The sequence below is a fragment of the Bombus fervidus genome, chromosome 11, assembly GCF_041682495.2.
Source record: "Bombus fervidus isolate BK054 chromosome 11, iyBomFerv1, whole genome shotgun sequence".
Lineage (NCBI taxonomy): Eukaryota > Metazoa > Arthropoda > Insecta > Hymenoptera > Apidae > Bombus > Bombus fervidus.
This window is the reverse complement of record NC_091527.1, coordinates 7,456,874-7,478,145: the sequence shown is the minus strand read 5'-3', so window position 1 is coordinate 7,478,145 and position 21,272 is coordinate 7,456,874. Positions and strand designations below refer to the sequence as shown.

Here is a 21,272-nt window from a genome sequence, read left to right as displayed (position 1 = left end):
GGCAGTCGGAGACGCCGAGGACCCGGATCAGTTCGTGGACGATAACCAACGCGTGGGAGGTCACTTGACCGGACGGAAATAATGCCTCCACCATGGTAACCCTTCCTGATAAGCGTGTGTACCGTTCTACGACCGTCGCGATAGCGGCAAAACAATATCCCTGCTTGTACAACTTGGACATGGGGGTCGGATTTGGTTTTGCACGACGGTGTACGCGTACGTCGAGCCTCCAGAGATAAATCGTCGGGATTTATGTCTCTCCTGAAGGGACCATAAACTTTGAAGTCTGATATATCGTTTGCGTACGGAAGTATCTAGCACGTGTAATTAAGTTTTTGCACGGTGATACGTGTATCGTGCGGACATTGATTTTTAAGTAATTCTCGGAACGAAAGGTCGTCTGGTTTGATTGAATTTCCTATGGACGTAGTGTCATTCGTACAAAACGTTCTACGGTAGTGTAACACGGAAAGGGTAGGCGGTACCCCGTATATCCACGAATAGCGGAGGAGCAACGATATTACCGACTGGGAAGAGGAATCCTGCGGGTTATGGAAGGTAAAAGGATATCGGTGGAGAGAGGCGAGGTATGGTAAGTCGTTTATCGAGTCGACAGGCTGGGGCTGGATGTATCTATGCGCATTGATATGCAAAATTTGTAGTTTCGAGAAGCTTACGAGAAACTGCAGCGGCGAGTAAACTTCAAAATCCTATGCGCTTGTCGGCGAGGGTCGCTACACCGAGCTCCACGAGCTCGGGTTTAACCGGTTCGTGCTTCCGGTTACCAGCTACCATGTACGCATACCTTCGAACGGATAGCAATGATCGAGTATCCTTCCACGTAAAAACGTAATTTTAAATGTTCTGTTATTTTTGCAAGTGTCGAAAGTGCCGTAAGTTGACTCGTTTCTAATAAAATTCTTCCTTTGCATTGTTCCTATCAGCCTCACTTTCCAAATCTGATTGGTTCGATCGGGGATAGAGCGAGTCTTTACACGGCGTGGATCTCTTTGTTCATTCGTGGATGGGAGACATGAGCGAGAGAATTATCGAGCGAGTCTGCAATAATCACGCGTTTCTGGTTACGCGCGACGCGTAATATGGCGAGAAAGAGCGAGCCTTGAAAGCAGACAGAACGAAACGAAAGGCGCTATCCAGCTGCACGCGTCGGAACCAGATAGAAACATAGAAAAGGCAGTTAATTAGCTCGAGTTAAAAGCTTCGCTTAAACGACCTATTCACTGTTCGGTCGACAGAGAATTCGTTGGAGCTTGAAGCGCAGCTTTCCGAAGAAATAGACCGAGGATCGAGGCGAGAAAGAAGCTGATCGCCATTGAAACGCGTTTCAACGTCGCACGACTTCCTTACGCAACGCGGAATCCCTTTATTTCAACCCTCTTTGTTTCACGCTTGTGTGCCGTCTACGTTTTCCTCGTGCTTCGATGCTTTCTTCTTCCTGCTAGCGCCTAGGAAACTAATCGCGAAGAAGCTTCTCCGGTAGAACCAAATGAAATCCATTTGAAGATGGCCGATGGAGCGTCGTTGAGAGAAAGCAGCAAAGAAATGGTAAAAGAAAATGGAACAGATTTCAGGCTTAATGGAAACTCGTTACACTATTTATGGAGAAATATAAAGAGCGGAGAGAAGCTAAAAGACAAAAGCCAGGGGCTGGATTTTGACCGCTCTAGAGCCCACCGGAATTGATTAGAAACGCCGGAAGTTTCATCTGTTTCTGTGGAAGCTGTTTCACGACGGGGAGCTCCAGTTTGAAATTCATCAGGACGAATCCCTGCGCGGCTCTTCGACATCCCCAAAGGGCAAATTCGAACTTTGCCTGTTTTATATGAGCTATTAATTAACGGGTTCCCTAGAATTTTCCAGAGCGAAAATCCAATAACTCTGATATCACGAACAATAGCGTCGAGGTACGTGGATTTTCGCAAATCATCATAGGTAAAAAGAAAAAGGGAGAAACGCAAACACGAGCTTGCGCGTGTCCAACACGATCACCGAGGGGTGGGGGGAAAGCTCTTGGACGAATGCGTGCGCGTATACTCGAAGGGTCGACACTCCACAAAGCGCTTTATGGTCCGTTATACGACCGCAAGCTCGCGATACCGTGTTTAGCACGGGTACGGGATCACGAACACGACTAGCCTATTCCAGGTGCATTCAACGGGCCCAGTGTCTCTCATGCAATATGCGCTTTACGACTCGCCTTCTCTGTGATTCGTCGAACGACGGAGTCTTTGAAATGCCGTAATATTCCAACAGACGCACGCGATATCCTTGACAATCGTTCGAGTAATCGTATCGGCATAGAGATTTCCGGGATTTACTTTGAGTCCTACACACGCGGAACAAAATAGTCGCTGCCTATTGAACGTTATTTAACCACACGTCTGAAAGTAGAGAGCGAGGCGAGGGAAGTGGATGAATCCGTTTAGAAACAGGACGTACGATTGAGAACCAAACTGCACCGGGTGCCATCATTTCCACGTGCATCTAGTACGCAGCTTTCATCGGGAAACGAAGCAAGTGCCACAAGCGTGCAGCTATGCAACGAGGAGAGAGAGCTCACGGAGCGTGTTGGCGGTCTGCGTGCGTTAAGAGCATCGCTAAGTGCGGTCGCGCTATGGCTGACAGTCGACGGCATTAGGCAAATTGAAATCTTGCCGGCAGAGGAAGCAGAGGAATACCTAGTTTACGCTCGTCTCTCTGTCCAGACCCGGCTCGGCGTGAATCTGCCACGATGGTTTCAGCTCCCGGACCGTGGACCGTGAAACACGAAGCACATCAAACCACGAACGTCCGCGAGGAACGTCTGCTCTGTTGCGGCTCGACCTCAGCTTGCCACGAGTTCTCTCCGGAACCGGAAGGGAGATCTCTCTCGCTCGCTCTCTGGGTTTCTCATTTAAACCGCCTTTGCCTCCTGTTTTACGACGTAACTGGCTCTTTGCCCGGGCTGGAATAATCTTTTAGGGCTCGACCACCTCTCGAACTAATTTTGTTTGCTCCCCCCCGCCCCCCCACGTCTTTGCGACCTTCATTATACTACCCGGCTAGGTAACTATCCTGTCCCTTGAATTAAGACCAAAATCATGGTCGTTTTTCGGGAAATGATACCTCCTTTGCAGCCTTTACGAGTAATAGAGAAAGCAAGGTACGACTTCCCTTCGTCTCTTGTATCTGTTCGTTCGATCAACCTTTGGCCGCAAAGGAAAAAGATAGAGGAGTTCGGTAATTAAATCGCTTATTATACCTTTACCACCTATTTTCGCGTAATACATACAGATATACTACGTTCTCGGTTCGGTCGAGCCATTCACCTCGACGACCTACTATTGAAAGTGCGCCACAAGTTGTTAACCTTAGTTGGTGGTTTAATTACACGGGCAAATATTATCGAACTGATAGAGTTAATTAGATAATTAAAACTTGAAGGGTAAACTACTTTGCCATGCGGCGTACCCACGCCAGCGTATACGTACCAGGGTCCATCCGTGAGACGATCCTCTGCTCGTATACGGGTGCGCCTCGAAAGATGGAAGGCGAGATTGACGGCGCACCGCAAATCGAGCTTCTTCCACGTCCCACCATCCACCGAACAACTTTCCGTAGAGACGTAGATGAAACCAAGATCTACCTGGTCACAGGCCGTAATAGAGGTATCCTTAACGAGGAATTCCTGGATCTTGTTTTTTTTTTTACGAACGCTGGTAAATTTGTTTGCCTCTTTCTGGTTTATTTCACCAGCAGAAGAGATTTCGCTCTAATTCCAAGGACGTTTTATCATCGTCGGCGACATGTCTGTGGAAAGTTTACCTATGCCGCGAATATAGCTCAGATAAAATGAAATATCAGACAAACCCTCGAACTATATATTTTACAATGACGCGAACCACTTCACGACCGAAAACAGTCGCAACAAACATCCGACTAATCTGGTACGTCGATGGTTAAACGTAACCCAAGGGAAGGAAACGAGCGCAAAAGCGAATCGATGAGAGCCAACCGAGTAGAATATCAACATAGCTTTCCAAAGTATGTCGACTGCCGCCGGTGTCCTCGATGTCGCTCGATTTTCAATCTGGTAGAAGCGAAGTGAAATCGTGATATTTCACTTGCTTCCGATTTTCGTCTATTCGAATACCTCTATTCGCGTTTGATAAATCTTTTTCTCTTGCATGAACAGGATGAAACATTCGAGTTATCTTGTACATTTATGACACGTCTATCTAGCCGGTGATGTACGAGTGATCGTGACCGTCAATGACACTGCCCAGTTACCTTCAAATTATCTCGACTATTCGACTCGACTTATACTATTAACGATACGACTTGCAAGTAACGTCTATTTACTCTTGGAGCTGCTATCGACTGTATTTCGCGTGTTACTAGATGTCCCCGTCATCGAATTGCATCTAGTCCTCGCAATAAATTGGTTTACGAATCACATAGCATTAACGGCGGTTATTGGGTTTCTGTTGCAGACACAAGCGGAAAGTGCAGAACCTGTTACCGTGCAAGAGCGCAGCAGGAGCTGCAGCGGCCGCAGCCGCAGCCGCGGCCGGTGGTCGGAGTCGAGTGCTGGCTGACGGACAGTCACACGGTGGAACCGGCAGTGCGGGTGGCGCGGTGCTGTACGAGGACCTGCCGGAAGCGGTGACGCATTCGCAGCTGCATCACAGACAGAATCACCTGCCCAGCCATCACCCTAACCAGGCGCCCACGATCGAGGTACGAAATCCCGATCAGCGACACAGCCTAAGGGAACGACAGCCGCAGCAGTTGCAGCGTGCGCGCGCCCCGGCGCCTCATCATCTCGACTATCTCGACTACCGGGACCCGAGGGCGATACTTCGCGTCCAGGACAAGCCCTCGAGGGCGGTCTTAGGCGGATATCGAACGCCACGAGCTCTGCTCGCCAAGTCCCAGGGTGTTCCACTTTCGATAGCCACGCACACGCCTTCCTCGCGATGCATCACCGCGACCAGTCCGCTCTTGCAAAACGGCAGTAACGTTCTTCGAAATAGTCACATGCTACTGGCCAGTCAGAACGCCCTGATCACCAGCCAACAGCCTCTGCCCCCCATTCCGACACCCGGTGTTCCTTGTATCTCAACTTATTCCGACATCGAAGCGAACCTGACCAACGAGAATTATCTGGCCAACAGTTGCGTATCATCTAGTCGACCGATAGATTCTCGTCTTCCCATCACACCGACCCACCGACCCAGACTCCAAATACCCTCGGATCGTTCTCAGATATCCGTCAATTCCTCCGGTCAGACGCAACCTGTTCAAAGACTCGTATCTCGGGATGACGCTTCGAACGGCAGAAGACCGTCCGTCGATTCCGAGGGATATTCGTACATCGATTTCAAAGACACGGAACTGGAGTCCACGAGGTACGATTCGAGAAATCACTCGGAAACCATAAGCACACTCAAGGTGCCCAAGTTGCTCCGTTCGTCCTCGCCCAGGTCGAACTCGGTAGATTCGGACGGTTACTCGTACATCGTGGACTCTGGATCTAGAAAAGCGCCGGGCACAGCCAGAAGGATCGTGGCCGAGGGCACGGAGGAGGAAGTGTGCCCGCTTTGCACCATGCAACAGATACACAACCTCCTGAGCAAGCCCGAGGACATCTATTTGAACGTACAGACCACGTGACACATGTCTTTCGCGAACGACATCTTCTTATAGAGACTGCTCTGTCTCGGATGTCTGTCCCCGACTAGTTCCAAGCATTCTCGAACGTCCCGATCACGGGAACGAGAGACTATTTACATATCCCGTGATATCGTTGGCCACGATCATTGGCCCCCGCGTTTTCCGTATAAACTCGTCGTAGGTACGTTCCATCTTAAGGTAGTCTAGTGTCTTTCCGGGTTCAGCGAACAGATACAAATGACACGAGGCGTGTTCCTCTTAGACGAGCCACCGCCTCGACGTTCTTTCTTTCGTTTTCATTCGCGTTTTCGCGCCAGAGTACAGTCGTCCTTTTTCTTCCGTTATTTTGCATTCCACGAGCAAGAGAGCCGCCGGCCATTCCGTTTCACGTAGATTTTTCCTATTTGTTTCGTTCACATTGGTCGGCCAAGCTCTCGTTCCTCTTGCTCGCTATCATCGATGACGAGGCGAAGACACTAGCGCCGACTAGTCAGTATTTATTTTGTTACGCGACCGTGCTTGCACAATCTTCTTTAAAAGTATGCTGTAGATCGAATAAAAAAGGGGGGAGAGGTAGTATAAATTGCAAGGGGCCGAGAGGGAAGGATAGAAAAGAAAGCTTAAGGGATAAGAACTGAAGGCCTTACTATCCATCTTTGGTTGTGTGAGCACGGCGTCTAGATGCACTCCATGGTTGTAAATAGATTAGATCGTGCAACTGGCAAATTGTAAATAATATACACAGAGTGAGACAGAGACTTACGCGACAGCGAGAAAGAGAAAGAGAAATCGTATATTAATATAAAATATTAAACAGATGGTGGAGAGTCCGTGAGTAACTGTGCACCCGTGTGAACGCAGTTATCGGACACGCTTGTGTTTCTCGTTTGTATAGACGTTCGGCAGACGATTATCGCGATTAATTATTATCGTCGCGCAGATTATTATTATTTATTGTCGTTACGTATTATTCAATTACCGTAGCCGGTGTACGGTAAGCTGTGTCTTGTAAATAACTTTCGGAACGGGTTCGAGAAAGTAGAATTAAAGGGAGAGATAGAAAAACAGCGAGAAGATACGACAAACAGAGAAAGTTCTGTATATATTGAAGTACTGAGAAAAGGAGGAGAGTTTGAGAAAATAAAATTACTTTACTGAAAAATTTGACGAGGAGTGGTTATTGACCCGGTCCACAATCCCATCCCATCCCCCGCATCCCTCGTAACGCGCGCTGAATCTTGATCGATGGCGCGAATCGCTCGATGATTTACGGAAAAAGAGAAGAAAATCGATGCGATACGCGAAAAATCTATGCTAGATTCTCGTGGCAGACTCGAAACAACGCGAACGTAATCCACGCGACAATAGAGACCGCCGGCTATGTCTAATGAAAAAGATATTTTCGCGCGCGGACCTATCGTCTCCCGACACAATACACGTGGACACGGAATAACCACTTCTGTGTTCAAACTTTTTCTAAAGGGAATGAAAAATGTACGTCCGGTTTCCCTTTTTTAGAGGAGGCCCGGTAGGAGGTGAAAGGCTTTTCCGCGTAGATAAAGACGCGCGTGAAGGAGGAGGATGGAGAAAGAAAAAGAACAAGAGGGTCAATGAAAAAGAGTGAGACGTCACGGACAGAAAATGGCAGACGGGAAGCAAAGAGGAAAAAAGAGGCCAAAGGAAAGCCGAAGAGAAATCAAGGGAAAGATTGACGAGTTACCATTGTGCCGCGTCACCGTTGCCTCTCCGACCGATTGCGCAACCTCGAACCTCTCTAATTTCGCAAATGGAGTCCGCGCCATGATCTCTCTCTCGAACGTAATTTAATTGTTCGAATACATCTTCCGTTTCCCCTTGTGGCGCCCGAATTTGGACAGTTCACCTTCGGAAACTGTCCTTGTTTCTGCGCTATCCCCAACCGGTGTCGAAATTTCAAGATTTCTTTTCCTTTCGAATTTCTAAGTTTCTATTCAAACGTAGACCGAGTGTCGAATAACAAAATAATTTGTGCAACCGGCAGTCGAACGTCTTAATATCCACCTGTTGTTGTATCGATCGCTAATCACGATCGATGTCGTGCCACGTCGTTAACCAACAACCAGGGCTGTTGCAAGCCATCGAACGTAGTGTTTCGATGTTCGCAAACTCGGACGTTTCGTTTCGAACGATTCTTCCATAAAAGAATCTCTGACGCACTCGAAGCTAACTTAAATCATCCTGGAAACCTTCGATCGTTCGCCCACCTCGAAACTGAACGATCTTTTTTCGTTAGACCGCGTCAGATAAGCCAATAAATATCCAATCTTGAGGCTGTTGGCCCTCGATTCTCTGTCCCACCTGTTGTTGGCTCAATTACGCCGCTCTAATCCATATCCTGGCACGTCGTTAGGCCACGAAACCGCGCTAGCATCGTAGCAATGACGATATAACGATGGCCAACGGGCAAAGGAGGGATTGAACTTAGGAAGCTAATGCAATTGTCACCGTAACTAACAATTAGCAGGTTACGGTAACGTTCCGTGACCATCGCTATCATGTGTACGTCCTACCGTTACCTGGTCAGAACGACGGTCGATCTTCATTTCGAGGAACACGCTTGCGCGAATATTCGATCGGGATACGCTAAGTTCAATCGTATCGAAGCATCGTATATTCGAATCGTTCGAATACTCGACGTACTTGTCCGCGAAATCGTGCACGATCGATGTGACTCGGATCGCTCCAAATAGCGCTAGATCGGTCATAATTAATGGACGTGTGGTGTCAAAATTTATGAGATTCGTTACGTTTATCGGGACGACACGACGGAACGTCAGGAAATGGAAGTGGTCCGGTTCGTAGAATCGGCAGGCTGACCGATAGCGTCGTATTCTTCGAGTATATCCGGTAATTGGAAGAGATGCAGTAAATTAGTCGATTAGAGGAACGCGTTATCAGGATACAATGTGACGGCTAGGTGGATCAGACGCGCGATGAGCAGACACACGGAGAACGTGGGGCAGGTTAGGCGCGTTAGGGACAACCCATTAACCTCCGTGCTCCACGCTATTACGGTACGGACATATTGCTTCCTGCTGTTGGATACGATGGCTTCAGCTTCTATCTCAATCTCACTCAACGTTCGTCCTTCTCTTTCTCGTGTTTTCTTTTGCGCCTCCGTGGCTTGATCTAGGCTTTCCGCTTTCACTCTTTATCTATAATGTTTCATCTCTTCGTAACCCTTTCGTTTCATCTCTTTTCCATCCTCTTCTCCCCTCTCCCTCTTTTCCTCGTTTCCTTTCGTTGTATATAGTAAAGGCATATAAGAGATTCCTTATATTACGCGAATCACGCGGAAAGCAAATTTATGGCTATTATTCCACGAAAGTGTTTACCGTTCGCGCCGATACCATAGCTGATCGGCGAAACATCCAAATCGTTTCCACTTTGGAAATAATAACAGGCTATCCTTACAGGGGAAATTGAAAGCTGCCGGCTGAAATCGATTATCTTTTCGCTTTCGTTGATTCCGTGCGAGTTTCCTCTTCTTCTTTTTTCTTTTTTTTTTTTTTGTACGTTCCTTCCCACAGAAGATTCTCGCAGTTTTAGATAAATTCGAAACGGCGAGAGTTCCGCGAAATTTACGTGATTCAAGGAGGAATCGTTCGATTCGCGATGCGCCGCTATTAGAAAGAACCCTCGAGGTACATGGTGCGCCGGAGCCATGACTCGCTAAGGGCGACAATTACCTTCGTCCGGAGCCGCCGTTCTAAACGAGACGCCGGTAATCGAGTGATCCTCTTTCGGCGACGATAATATCGCCCCCCTGGAATCTGTATTCAGAGCAAAGAGCTTCGGGCGTTTGCTCTGCCCGTCTATCATCCGGCTGCATCTCGATCGCGCCCAGGTTAAATGTAATCGCGATCTCGCAAGAGATCACGAGCCGATTCTTCGCACCTTCTGCTATGACTTTGCAAACTGTGTTAATGAAGATCAACTGCGAGAATGAATTTCGAATATGAAACAAAGAAGGTAGAAGTATATTAAAGGAACTTGAACTACTTTCCACGTAGTCTGTTATCTCGTTCAACGGAGGAACCTTTGTGAAAAAAGGTCAATAATCGAGTTATCGAGTAGTCAGAAAGGCAATCGAAAGAAAGTTAGAAGACGAAGGGCAAGACGCGTGATTAGACGAGATGCGAGTAGACAGACAGAAGGACCAAGGGAGAAACGCCCTCGAGTGCACGGTATACGGAAAAAAAGGAAGCAAATATAATAGAGTGATTCTCTTTTGTGGCTGATATCGCCGCCCGCGGGACTTCAATTCATTCGAGGGAAGCTCACCGGTTTCGTTTGCCTTGGCTCCCTCGTGATTCCCTAGATTACCGGAGTAACTCGATTTCGGCGATTCGAGGTCACGAGGACGACGAGTTCGTTCCGGATACCCGATCGCAGAACGTTCAACGCCTTCCATTTTCTTCGCGAAATTGCCAAGCAATTTTCGGGCTAACAGGCAACCAGGCGCTGCGTGAACGTTGTCAACCACTAATTTGCAATCTTCCACGCGTTCCGTGCACGAAACGTGGCTCCGTAGATTGCAAAGAAACCAGCTCGACGATGGCTACGTACATGCAGTGGCGGAAAATCGGCTCCATCAAATTTTATTAGGAAGTACTTGGAAAGTGCTTGAACCTCTTCACGCTATTGTCTTCTTCCGTCATCGTTGCGTTGTTACAAAGCAGCGCGATTTAACCCTTCCAACCACTCGACGTTCGTTCACACCGGAACATCGTCCTTGTATCTCGTAAAAACTTGTAAAGAGAAGCTGGAAACTTTGCGAGCGAGAAATTTCACTTGGCAAAGTTACGTTTTGCCAATTTGTCGACCGAATACGTTATTCGATTCCTGTTAACGCGTACAGTTATCCCCTCATTAGGTAGAATTCATCGGTGCACGAATATCAGATCCCTGGAAGCTACCTATCTAGGGATCTCTGTTTCAGGATTTCAGGATATCTACGTTAATAGAAAGTAAAGATTAAATCATGCTATGCCATATCGATCAGCTCGTCACAGTCGCTCCGCCATTCTTACTCCTTGAATTCTTCGTCGAGTTGAGCGGATGATTCGAGGAATTAATTACTGCTTCCAAGTTTCTTGAATTCATCGCAACTTTTCTACGTCGTTGCAAGGTAGGGCGATCAGATTATGTTTGCCCGACAAAGTAGTTGGAGAAATAAAATTAGCGTCCAATAAAACTGACGTCAAGATCGTTCTTTATTATTTGCCCAAGCCAGGATCTTCGTCGATTTAAGGATTAACTTACGACTCCCTCGCTTCCGCGTGGTTCGCACCGAGTCAGCGTTTCTTCGATCAGGGCTCGCCCGAAGGTACAGCTTGCGTGGATGATCTCGAGGGTCTTTAAGGGCAAGAACGAGTTAATCGTCGAGAGGAAACGCAATGAAACCGTGTTACTACTATTCTCCCTGGGACTCTTGTTTCTCCTTGAGATTATTACGCTAATTTTAGTAGACATTTAGTTTGTCATTCGAAGCAACCTTTAACATGTACCCAACACATTGACTAAATATCTTCGAAATTTACAGAAGTATATACGTCGATAGCAAGTGACAAGTTAAAAAAATTTGCAAAACTTTTTAAAAGAACTTCACTGGTCTAATTCGCTCGTTTCTTGATACAACGGAATTTTCGTGACATGCGTGTGATTTTCGTTGCGCGAAGAATCGTCCTCTCAACATACGCGCGTAATAGCTGTAAAAGCAAGCGAAAAACCTGGAAACGCGATAGATTTTAATTATTTTTATTCGCTATTTTTCACGACAGATGTTGGACGTGAAGGACACCAACAGAGGCGTATTCGTGTGTAGCAGTCCTGGGCCTGATCCGTACACGTCGCAGGACCTCTACAATCCTGTTTACGAGGAGCTCAGTAACGGTAAGTAACACAACGAATGAAATTCCTCGGTTCGCGATATTCCAATTTCCTCATCTCCTATTGGTAAACGTCTTAACGTTCCGCGTATAAACGTCAATTACACGATCTCCTTCTAGATGAGACACAGCTGTGAAGACTTTGAGGAATTGCGCGCGATCTTCGGGCTCGATCTTGCTGAGGCAGAACGTAGGTAGAATTCGAGTGCACCGTGTCGCCATTAATCCACGATAGAGAGTTGAATCTGGGTGTTCTTTGCTGTTGGCTAACACTGAATTGCAAGCTTCTTCCAGCTCTTCTTCTTCTTTGCCTCTCGATTAATCGCGTTGTTTACCTTTCCTAACTCTCCAAGCTAAACCACGATTCCAAATATTGGCGAGGGAAAACAAAGTTCACCCTCTATTCCTCTAACTTTCCGAGAGTTTTCCTCGTTGCTGTTCGTTGCCGAGAGAATTTTCTCTCTTCGCGTGACACGGTTGACGAAAGAACGCTCGATTTATTCGTTGCTATCATTTTTCTCTGCTCGCTTATCTCCCAATTAATTCGACGAACTGTCGGCGATGAAGTTAGCCGGGTCGGCGTCTAATCTCCGTCAGAACGGAATCGGAAGCTGTTCATCTTCTTCCCCGTGTATCTTGTTCCTTTCACGTGGCGAGTATCTTGATAGCCTGGTCCTTTGGGTGTCGCGCAAGGGATCCACGCTACTCCACATCTATTCCTCCGTTCACCGCCCGACCTTCGGTGCAAGGAGATAAGCGTGACACGACCTCTGACTTATATTTCCCATTAGTCGGATAGCTAATTAGCATGGTGATGAGACTTTCGACGTTTGACGAGGACGGAGTAATCGAATACACTACATGCTGCGCGACTCGATGCGCCTCGCTTCTAACTTATTGTATACTCACACACGAGCATACGCGATATTATGCGAGATCGTATTCCTGCGCTGCCTCGGAATAATTTGTCTTGGTTAACGTCACGCGGGGTGGTCTCTTATCTACGCGGATCCTTTTTCATTAAAAAGTTAGGTCGAATCTCATCGGAGACCTTGGCTGTTTTTGTACGGCACTCGAATCGCGCGGGCCGATGGAGGAACAGAATGCAACTGGCAGCTGTTGTTCGAAGGGAACGTATATTTTACGCTTTCGAAATGATTTCGCCCGACAACGAATACCACTTCGCTTCGCGGAATTCAAGTTTTATCCCCTGGGAAAATCCTAGTTTACTCGCTATCGCTTAAACCGATGATAAATACGCCAAGATATAAAATAACGGAGATTAAAAGTGCAACCGCAGTAATCCGTGAAGCATCCTCCAGTTTTTCCATCGTTTTCTCATCGTTTTGCTCTTTTTCCTCTGTGTAAATAAGGACGTTGTGTGTAGAACGAAGCGAAGGCGATACACCTCCGATGTCTCGAGGGATCGTCAAACAGAAAACTGTAACGTTGATTAGAGCGAACCGATAAACTTTCGTTTAACGTTAAGCGTCTTCTCGTTCGTGCTCCGCTCGCGTTTTGCTTTTACGAAATGGCACCGAAATATCTCGCGATTCTTCGCGTTCCTTCGGCATGCCAATCGAACGCTCTCGCTTTGTACGTTTCACTTTTCTTATTGATAATCGTCAACCGTCAAGTTTATCGAACGTATTGCGCGCCTTTCTATATTGCTTCACATTTTTGCGTGAAATGCGATGGATCGAACAAAAAAGAACGAAAAGTGTAGAGAGAATCGAAACGTGAAATTGAATGGACCGTATATAATTGAAGAGATGAAAATACAAACTCGAATAGCGACGTAGCATTCTAGCAGCTCGTTAGTTAAAATAGCTGTTTTGATTTTTAACCACCAAGCTACCCGTGGTTCCTTCATTTTTTAATGACCCCGATATAAACGACGGTTATTCTCGTTAGCGTCGAACTGATACCAAGTACCGGCAACAATACGATCGGTTAACAATCGCAGAGGTAACGCGGTTCAATTATCGAATGCAAAAGTAGAAACTGCGATCGACCGAATAACGGAAGAAAGAAAAACTTTGCGTCAAGCACGGGCATAAGAAAAGAAACAGAAATAGGCAACGTTTCGCGATTGTAAACACGGCAAGGTGTCGATCGCGTCGCATGCATCGTGCCTGTTAGATTGTGTTTCGACGACTAATGACGACAGCACGCTTTGCTTTCCGTGGAGACTTTCGCTTAACAATCGCCCCGTTACTCGCTATTCTCCCGGCAAACTTGTCCTCGCATTTAAATAAAACAACGGCTACGACAATGGCAGATCTTTCTAACTAATTAATTCTGACGCCGATTACCCAGCTGAGTACTGAAAGCACGCCCGTCGATTCCACTTGATTTCCACGCCGGATGATCGTAACTTTGACACGCGAAAGAGATTGTCTGTTAATTAATTAACGAGGCGTCTAATTAATTATCGTGTTCATGCACCGATACTTATGAATTATTCATTCGTTCCAGGGGACCATCCGGAAACGGACGAGGAGAGCGAGCTGAACGCACGGAATCGTCTTCATCATCATCACCGCCATCATCATCGACCCTCGTCGTCGAAACCGGCGAGCGAGGACGAGTTCGCCGAGGACGAGCTTTCCGTGGGTGAACCGTCCGAGGCGAGGATGCTCACTTCGACGGGTCCAACCTGGGGCACCTGTCCGGCTGGTGGCAGGCCACCGCGAGAAAGACGAGGAAGGAGCCCCAGAAGTCTGGACAGGCATAGGAGAGACAAGAATCACGATGTTGGAGAGTTCCACGAGGGGATGCTGCTGGACGCGTTACTGCAGCTCTACCCTAGCGTCGCGGGTGAGCTTTTACGAACTTAAATTGTGTATTGCTTGAGTACAGGCTTCAAAGACGCAGCTAACGTTTGCAAATAATTTCAGGTGTAGCTGGCAACCGATCGAATAGCAATCAACGACAACAGTCCGTCCCATCGGTGGCCCACAGGTTACCATATTTCGTGCCACCGATGCCAGCGACGCAAGCCCTCAGGGTTGAGGAGAACCCGTACGAGAGTGTGCCGGTGCTCGGCCCTCTCCATCACTATTCGAGCCAAAGCAGAAGCAACAAGGAGAGGTCTCGCAAGTCAAACGACAAGTACAAGTACTCGGCGCAATACGGCGCCGAGTATTACGGACTACAAAACCAGGACACCGCTGCCGTATACACGCAAGTAGGTGGCGAATACTCGGACACCTACTCGCAACCCACAGACCGTCTGTATAACGACGATAAGTACACGCAGCCGGTGTACTATGCGGCACGCGACAGCAACCAGATATCCTCCGGTAGGCTGTACCAAGGTCAACCGGACAGTAGTTTCGGCAGCGACAGTGGTTACAGTCATCATACTTCCGGTACCACCGGAACTACCGGCACGCGCAGCAGTAATTCAAGGACGAATCATAGGAAGGACAAGCATCGAAATTCTCATCATTCCCATCATTCCGCGGACTACATCGTGTCTTAATATACGTGAAACGAAAGGCAAAGAGGAAGAAGTCTGCGAAGAAGAAGAAGTAGAGACAAAAAAAAAAAGGAAACTTAGATGGTAGTTCGATCGTCCGATCGAAACAAGCTTGTAACACTTCTCTAAAAGGTAGTGACCTTGTGTTTCCTTTCGCGTATTTATTTTGTAAATTGTTTTTTTCTTTTTGTTGTTTTTACTATGAACGAGAGTATTTTATTTTTCATACACTAGACGGCGTGTCATCTTTTTGTTTCTTTTTTCGTTGTTGCGCGTGATATAGAAAGTATTTTAATATTTTAAGAGACGTATCGTTGAGTATCCTAAGGAGTACTTTAATATTTTTGGTCTATTGTTGGTCTGTCCTTTGATTTTTGCAAGTACATGGAAGAACTTTCGCACAACACGGAGGAGATATCAGCAGAGCAATAGCAGGAGACTATATAAACGCGACGATTATATTATAGAAAACAGAACACTAACGGAAACAGTGATCTCTTAGTGATTTAGTAAGACTATTTAACAAATTATTTGTAATCTAATGAGACTCAGGCTGGTACCAAAGCTACTAAGTAACTTCGACTTTTTAGCCTTCTAGTTTGTAATTTATACGAAAGTAGAGATGATTTTTAACATTGACGAATTTCGTGCGAGACGTGCGACTACCATCTGACGATTCTGTAAATTAGAATCGAAGGAAGAAACGAGGCGGGTGATCCGATTTACTGCCGAATCGCAATATCAATATATAATACCGCGAACACTGCCCCCGATTAAAGGGATCAGCCACAACTGGTTTCATACGACTAATTTGATACGACGCGTTAGTAGTATAATTCGTCCCACGCGGGCACCTCCACACACATAACATCGCATCAGGTTGTAAAATAGCATCTAACCAACACTTTCAAACGCGCACTTAGAGAGAAACAAAAGGCTCGTAACGAGTGTCGTAGCCATACACGCACACTACAGTAGGTTCACCAGAGTAACGTTAAACATTTAAGCGTACACTTAATCGAGTTGCAATTTTCCTTCGTCAATTACCAAGTTACGATTATAAGTCGTACACCGGACAGTGTGAAACGCAGAAACGCGTGGGCTTTTTGAACTCGGACGATCAAAGGGAGCACCTACTTTCGCAATGCCTGTACGAGGTCGCGACGCGTACTCGATCAGAAGAACCATTGGGAAGAAAAAGAAAGAGAAATAGAAAGAAAGAACGAGAGGTGGGTTTCGCGGAAGCCTTGATGCTTCTGCAGAGAGAATATATAGTGTTCCTTCTGCAAGCCCTTTCTAGCTCGTCCTACATTCTCAAAGCCGAATCCCGCGACGAAAGATAATCTGCAAGCACAGAGACAACGGTTCGTCGTGTGTCGCGATGTATCCTTCTACGACGGATCAAACTGTGGTAGCCGGTCGTCTTTTGCATATAGATGTAAAAGGATTCTTTTCATGAAACCGAAATCGTATTTGAGGAAGCGCGCTCGCGGAAGGAACGAAAGAATACGCGTCGAGCTACGTTAATAATATTCTCCCTAGACTTGATCTCCTTTTGCTCTTTCCCCGTCATAAGAAACGATTATTATTTTTCCCTTTGTAATTTCTTATTAACGTTCGTTCGCGCGTCTTCTAGATTATACACGCGTATCAGAATTGAGGCTCTTAACTGCCGGTAGTCGCACGATTTTCCGCTCGCGATGCACCTCGATCACGCTGACAGAGAGACAGACCAAGGTGAGACGGATAACCAAGGAACAGTGTTCTTATTAAGCTGTACAGGCACACGCTGGTACATATGCATATATACAGAGAAGCAAGCATAGATATACATACTATAGGTGTAAGACAAACGAATAAACTATTCGCGAATGACCCCGTGTAAATACTATATGCGAGAAGCAAAGGGAGATGGAGAGAGAAAATAAAAGAGAGAAGCGTCCGAATCAGTCCGTTGTAGCATAGCTGTATCATATCGTTATCAAACTTTCTCACGTGTGCGTGCGTGTGTGACGTGTATGTGTGGCCGAACGGCGAGCAAAATATAAAAGAAGAAGAACGAAGATCGTAGAGAGAAACGATTTAATATATAAAAATATATAATTTTTAAATTATTTATAACGAGGAGTGCGTCGTATATTGCCGAGGACGAGTTGCACGAGTACAAGCTGACATAAGAGTGAGCCGGCAAAATGCGAGAGCAAAGAGAGAAAGAACGAGATGAAACAATGACGGAAATAAGCGGTTCTTTTAGATTCTCGCCAATCTCCCTTCTGCTTCTTGATACTGTACACTCTTTAGATGCATGTAGGGCGAATACCTCACGACAAAAAAGAAAAAAAAAAGAAAAGATCACTCTGTTGTAAATATAATTTTATATGTACAAGCCGAGAAATGAGGTGTGTGCTTAGCGAGCACGCTATTGGACACGTTCGCCCGGGGAGAAAGCTACCCTCTCGACTACCTTTGCACTCTCGAAATCTATCTTCCCTTGTCTGTTCTGTAAGATTGTATAACCACTAACCACCTAACATACTTCGCAACAACTATACTTTTCGTGATTCTTGTTTCTCCGTGCATTAATCTCCATTTGAATCTGGCGCAACAACAACGGGAAATTTAAAATTCTAATGACCTGATATTCGGTGGTATTCGGCCGTTCCTCTTTTCCACGCGATGTCAAAACCGCGAAAAACGCTCGACGATATCGATCCGCGAGAGCAGCAGGGATACGCGAGAGGGAACGAGTTCACGGGCGAAAATAAAGGTGAACTGTAGGTGGTGTTACACGTACTTATCGCGAGGGACGAAAGCGCGCGACCAGTCACGTACGATCAAAGATGCGTACAATCAAAGAGTGCAAAAGAGAGAGTCAGGGGAAAGGAGAAAGAAAGAAAGAAGGAAAGAAACGGAAAACGGCGAGTCACGTTTGATCGGTTCTCGACGTGGAAACTCGCGTGAAAGCAAAAAATGGGCGCGCACCACACAACTAGAAGAGGGACAAACGCTTTTTGTACGATTTTACGTCCATGTTAGTCAAACGTTTTTCAAGACCGTTTTTTATATATACAATATATAAGTATATATACACGCGCGTGTACAGTAGGTACGACGAAACCTAATTTATTATCATTGTTCTTATTTAACGAGACAGGGATATGCCGTTGTATCCCGCCCTGCAATTCTATATTCGCAACCAAGTACTTTGTCGCAGTCGAAAGTGTTGTTATATTGACATTAACAAAGAGCGTGTAGAACGTATCGATTATTATTATTATTATTATTATTATTATTATTATTGTCATTATTATCGCTGTTGCGTATCGCGACCACGAGAAAAAGTGAAGACTGGGGTAGTTTGACTTCGTTCTTTCGTTTTTTCGTCCCTTCCAAAAATTTCGTTGGCCGGCCATCTACTACGTGAGAACAAAGAAAAGCGGAAGTACTTATAGATATCTAAGAAAGAAGGGAACGGAACGAACGAAAGAGCGGAAGATCTCTTTCCCTTTTTGAACGCGTATACGAGTCGCGAGATTATTAATTTATTGTTACGTTCGAACGGGAGAACGGAGGTGTCACGTTCCTCCCCTTCAATCTCGCTAATTTTAGCTGCGATTTAGCGATATAGGCAGAACGGAAGAAGAAGACAGAGAAAAAAAAAATCATAGGCACTAGAGTACCTCGAAAGATAACAAGTAGCACTCTTGAAAGTTAGCTTGCACGGACGTTCTCCTTTTCCATCGTGCCGCCTTGCAATTTAACGACGACGAGGAAGCTCGGAGGGGTGAATCGGCGGGTGAATAGAAAAGGGCGAGAGATCGATCGTCCGAAGGAAGAGCAGATGAGACACGAAAGTCGGTGAATCGTGACGTGATCGTGTAAAAGAGCACGCGAAATCGGCCCGATCGATGGGGAGAACACCAGCTCGCAGAACAGGGTAACTAGCTCTAACATCTATCTCTTACATCACTTAAGAAAGAAAAAAAAAAAAAAACTCTATCACACTCGTTCACCTTATGGTATCACAGGTTCACTCTAATCACGAATGTCGGCCAAGGCTAACTCGAAACACTATCACACCTTCGTACTAATAAACGATTTACTATTCAATTTCACTCCATGTCTATGTGATTTCACCCTATCCTTTGTAAGACGTCGCTCGAACGAAATATCGTATCGAACATCACTTCATTGAATATCGTTGAACATAGGTGTAAGAAGGACCTGGTGCTGATATTTAAATATTAATCGATCGGCGGAAACAAACGCGCGTAAGTAATGTATAGTAACACTGAATGACAGAGATAACTCGATCGTAAGTTCAATTTTGCGCGCATATTTTCCATTAAGCATGCATCGGTTAGCATGAATGTAAATTTCATTGAGAAATCATTTGTCACGGTATAAACTTTTCATCATTCTCGACGCATTTACCATACAAAATTCCACGTTCGGCCGAGAATCACGCGACCGAAAATCCAATCAAAATTACATTGTTATCGGCTTCGAGATTGAGTTTCGAAATCGTCGAATGCTAGAGCGAAAATTTCGCGTACGCGTGAAAGCTGCGGAGTGATTTTTCATCGGAAAAAAGATCCACTGCGATCTAATTAGATATACGTTTCTACATATCACCCTCCCTCTTCCTCCCTTTCTCTCCTCTTCCACTTCAAAAACAGTCGAAGAAGAGATACGATTGCGACGAAAATGAAGCTAATTAGTTGCAAATGTAGCCCAATTCCCAACGTTCGTCGGTGTACGCGCGATCGCGACAAACGGAACACAATAATTATAGTCGTATCGAAACGATTCTCGTTGCTTGCAGAAGCTTCTTAGAAAACCCCGGTGTTCCAGGGTAATAATATTGTTTTTTATGTAAAAAGAGAAAATGGCTTCTCGAGCAGGAGAAAAATCTTGGCGGAGATTTCCCTAAAGAAAGAAGCGCTTAAGGAGCTCTAAAGGGAATGAATTCGCCGTGAATTTTCATTGAGATTTCTTACCATCAACTTTGAAGCAATGAAACATTATTAATTAAGGTAAAAGCGAAAGAAATTAATTATCGTTCCTTAAGACAACGGATGACGGGAAATCTCGCGAAGCTTCGGAAAATGAAACGTCCAGGGCTGAAGGTGCGAGAAACGGCCAGCTGGATGCAAACAAGAACCGCATGACTGAGCAGTCGCGATGATCGATATTAATGAAAATCAGACGCGATGGCGGAGTAGCGTGAACGTACTGGTACATAAAAGCTTGTTTTCTTCTTTCAACGCTTGGATTAATCATAACTTCGCGATATTTCTCAGCTTAAATTAAATTTTGCCAACGACACCAGAGCGTTTTGTTCTATGCTAAGCTGCTCTTTAATTAAATAGTTGGTAGTTCCTTGAGAAACGTTTCTATATAAATTAAACACGGTAAACTCTTGGAGTCTGATATCGAATACAAACAGTGTGGCAATTTCGTTTCCTCGATGTTCCGTTTTATTCCCTTCGTCCACAAGTAGAATTTTCTTCTCTTGATAAAATTTACCCCTTGGTCAATTCTTGGTACTTTGTACGAGTAAATACAAAAGATCTAAAAACAATTCCACGAACCGTTTCAACAAAGCGGAAATAATTTCTTTAAGAAAACGAACACGAGGATTCATGGGAGATGTTGTTAACAGTCGTTGACGGAGGAAGAATCGAAAATAAGCTGGAATGGAAGGTTGGAAAGATACGATGTAAGATAGACACGAAGAAGGGCAGAAAAGAAAAATATTACCATCGGGATGGGGAGCGGAGATGAAATTAAGTGGTCGCGATTCTCCGAGAGGAAGAAGAGAGGGCAAAAAGAAAAACACAGAGAGGGAAATCTCCGGTTGAAGCGTATCTTTGCAAGCTTTCAGGGCGAAAGCTTCTCCAGGCGTGGATTGGGGTGGCGCGCTAGAACAAATTTTCGTATGCAAGGGTTCTACGTCTTTAAAAATGTTCGGTCACCGTGGCCTAGTTTTGTCTTTCTCGTATTTTCGTTTTTCCTGCTTGGAAGATTAGAGACATCGGTCCAGCGTTGGACAAACGAGGGTTGACCCGCAATTAACACGCGGCCTTCCTTCTCTGCGTGTGTATATATCCAGTGAATGCGCGCATCTCCGCGTGTTGACCGTGGGAGTAAAGAGCGGACCGAGATGGACTCGCTGGAGC

General features: G+C 45.8%; 1 protein-coding gene across 4 annotated transcripts in view; it reads left to right on the top strand.

The window, feature by feature from the left end:
- The window catches only part of Pxb (putative Hedgehog signaling attenuator pxb), a 229,434-nt gene extending 210,229 nt beyond the window's left edge, over window positions 1–19,205 (top strand). For all 4 annotated transcript variants that reach the window (XM_072012975.1, XM_072012974.1, XM_072012976.1 and 1 more), the window contains 4 exons: window positions 4,494–4,740; window positions 11,499–11,610; window positions 14,085–14,426; window positions 14,507–19,205. In XM_072012975.1, coding sequence (XP_071869076.1) covers window positions 4,494–4,740; window positions 11,499–11,610; window positions 14,085–14,426; window positions 14,507–15,093 — 1,288 coding nt within the window. In that variant the 3' untranslated portion in view covers window positions 15,094–19,205. The remainder of the gene's footprint in view (window positions 1–4,493; window positions 4,741–11,498; window positions 11,611–14,084; window positions 14,427–14,506) is intronic.
- Window positions 19,206–21,272: the final 2,067 nt, after the last annotated feature.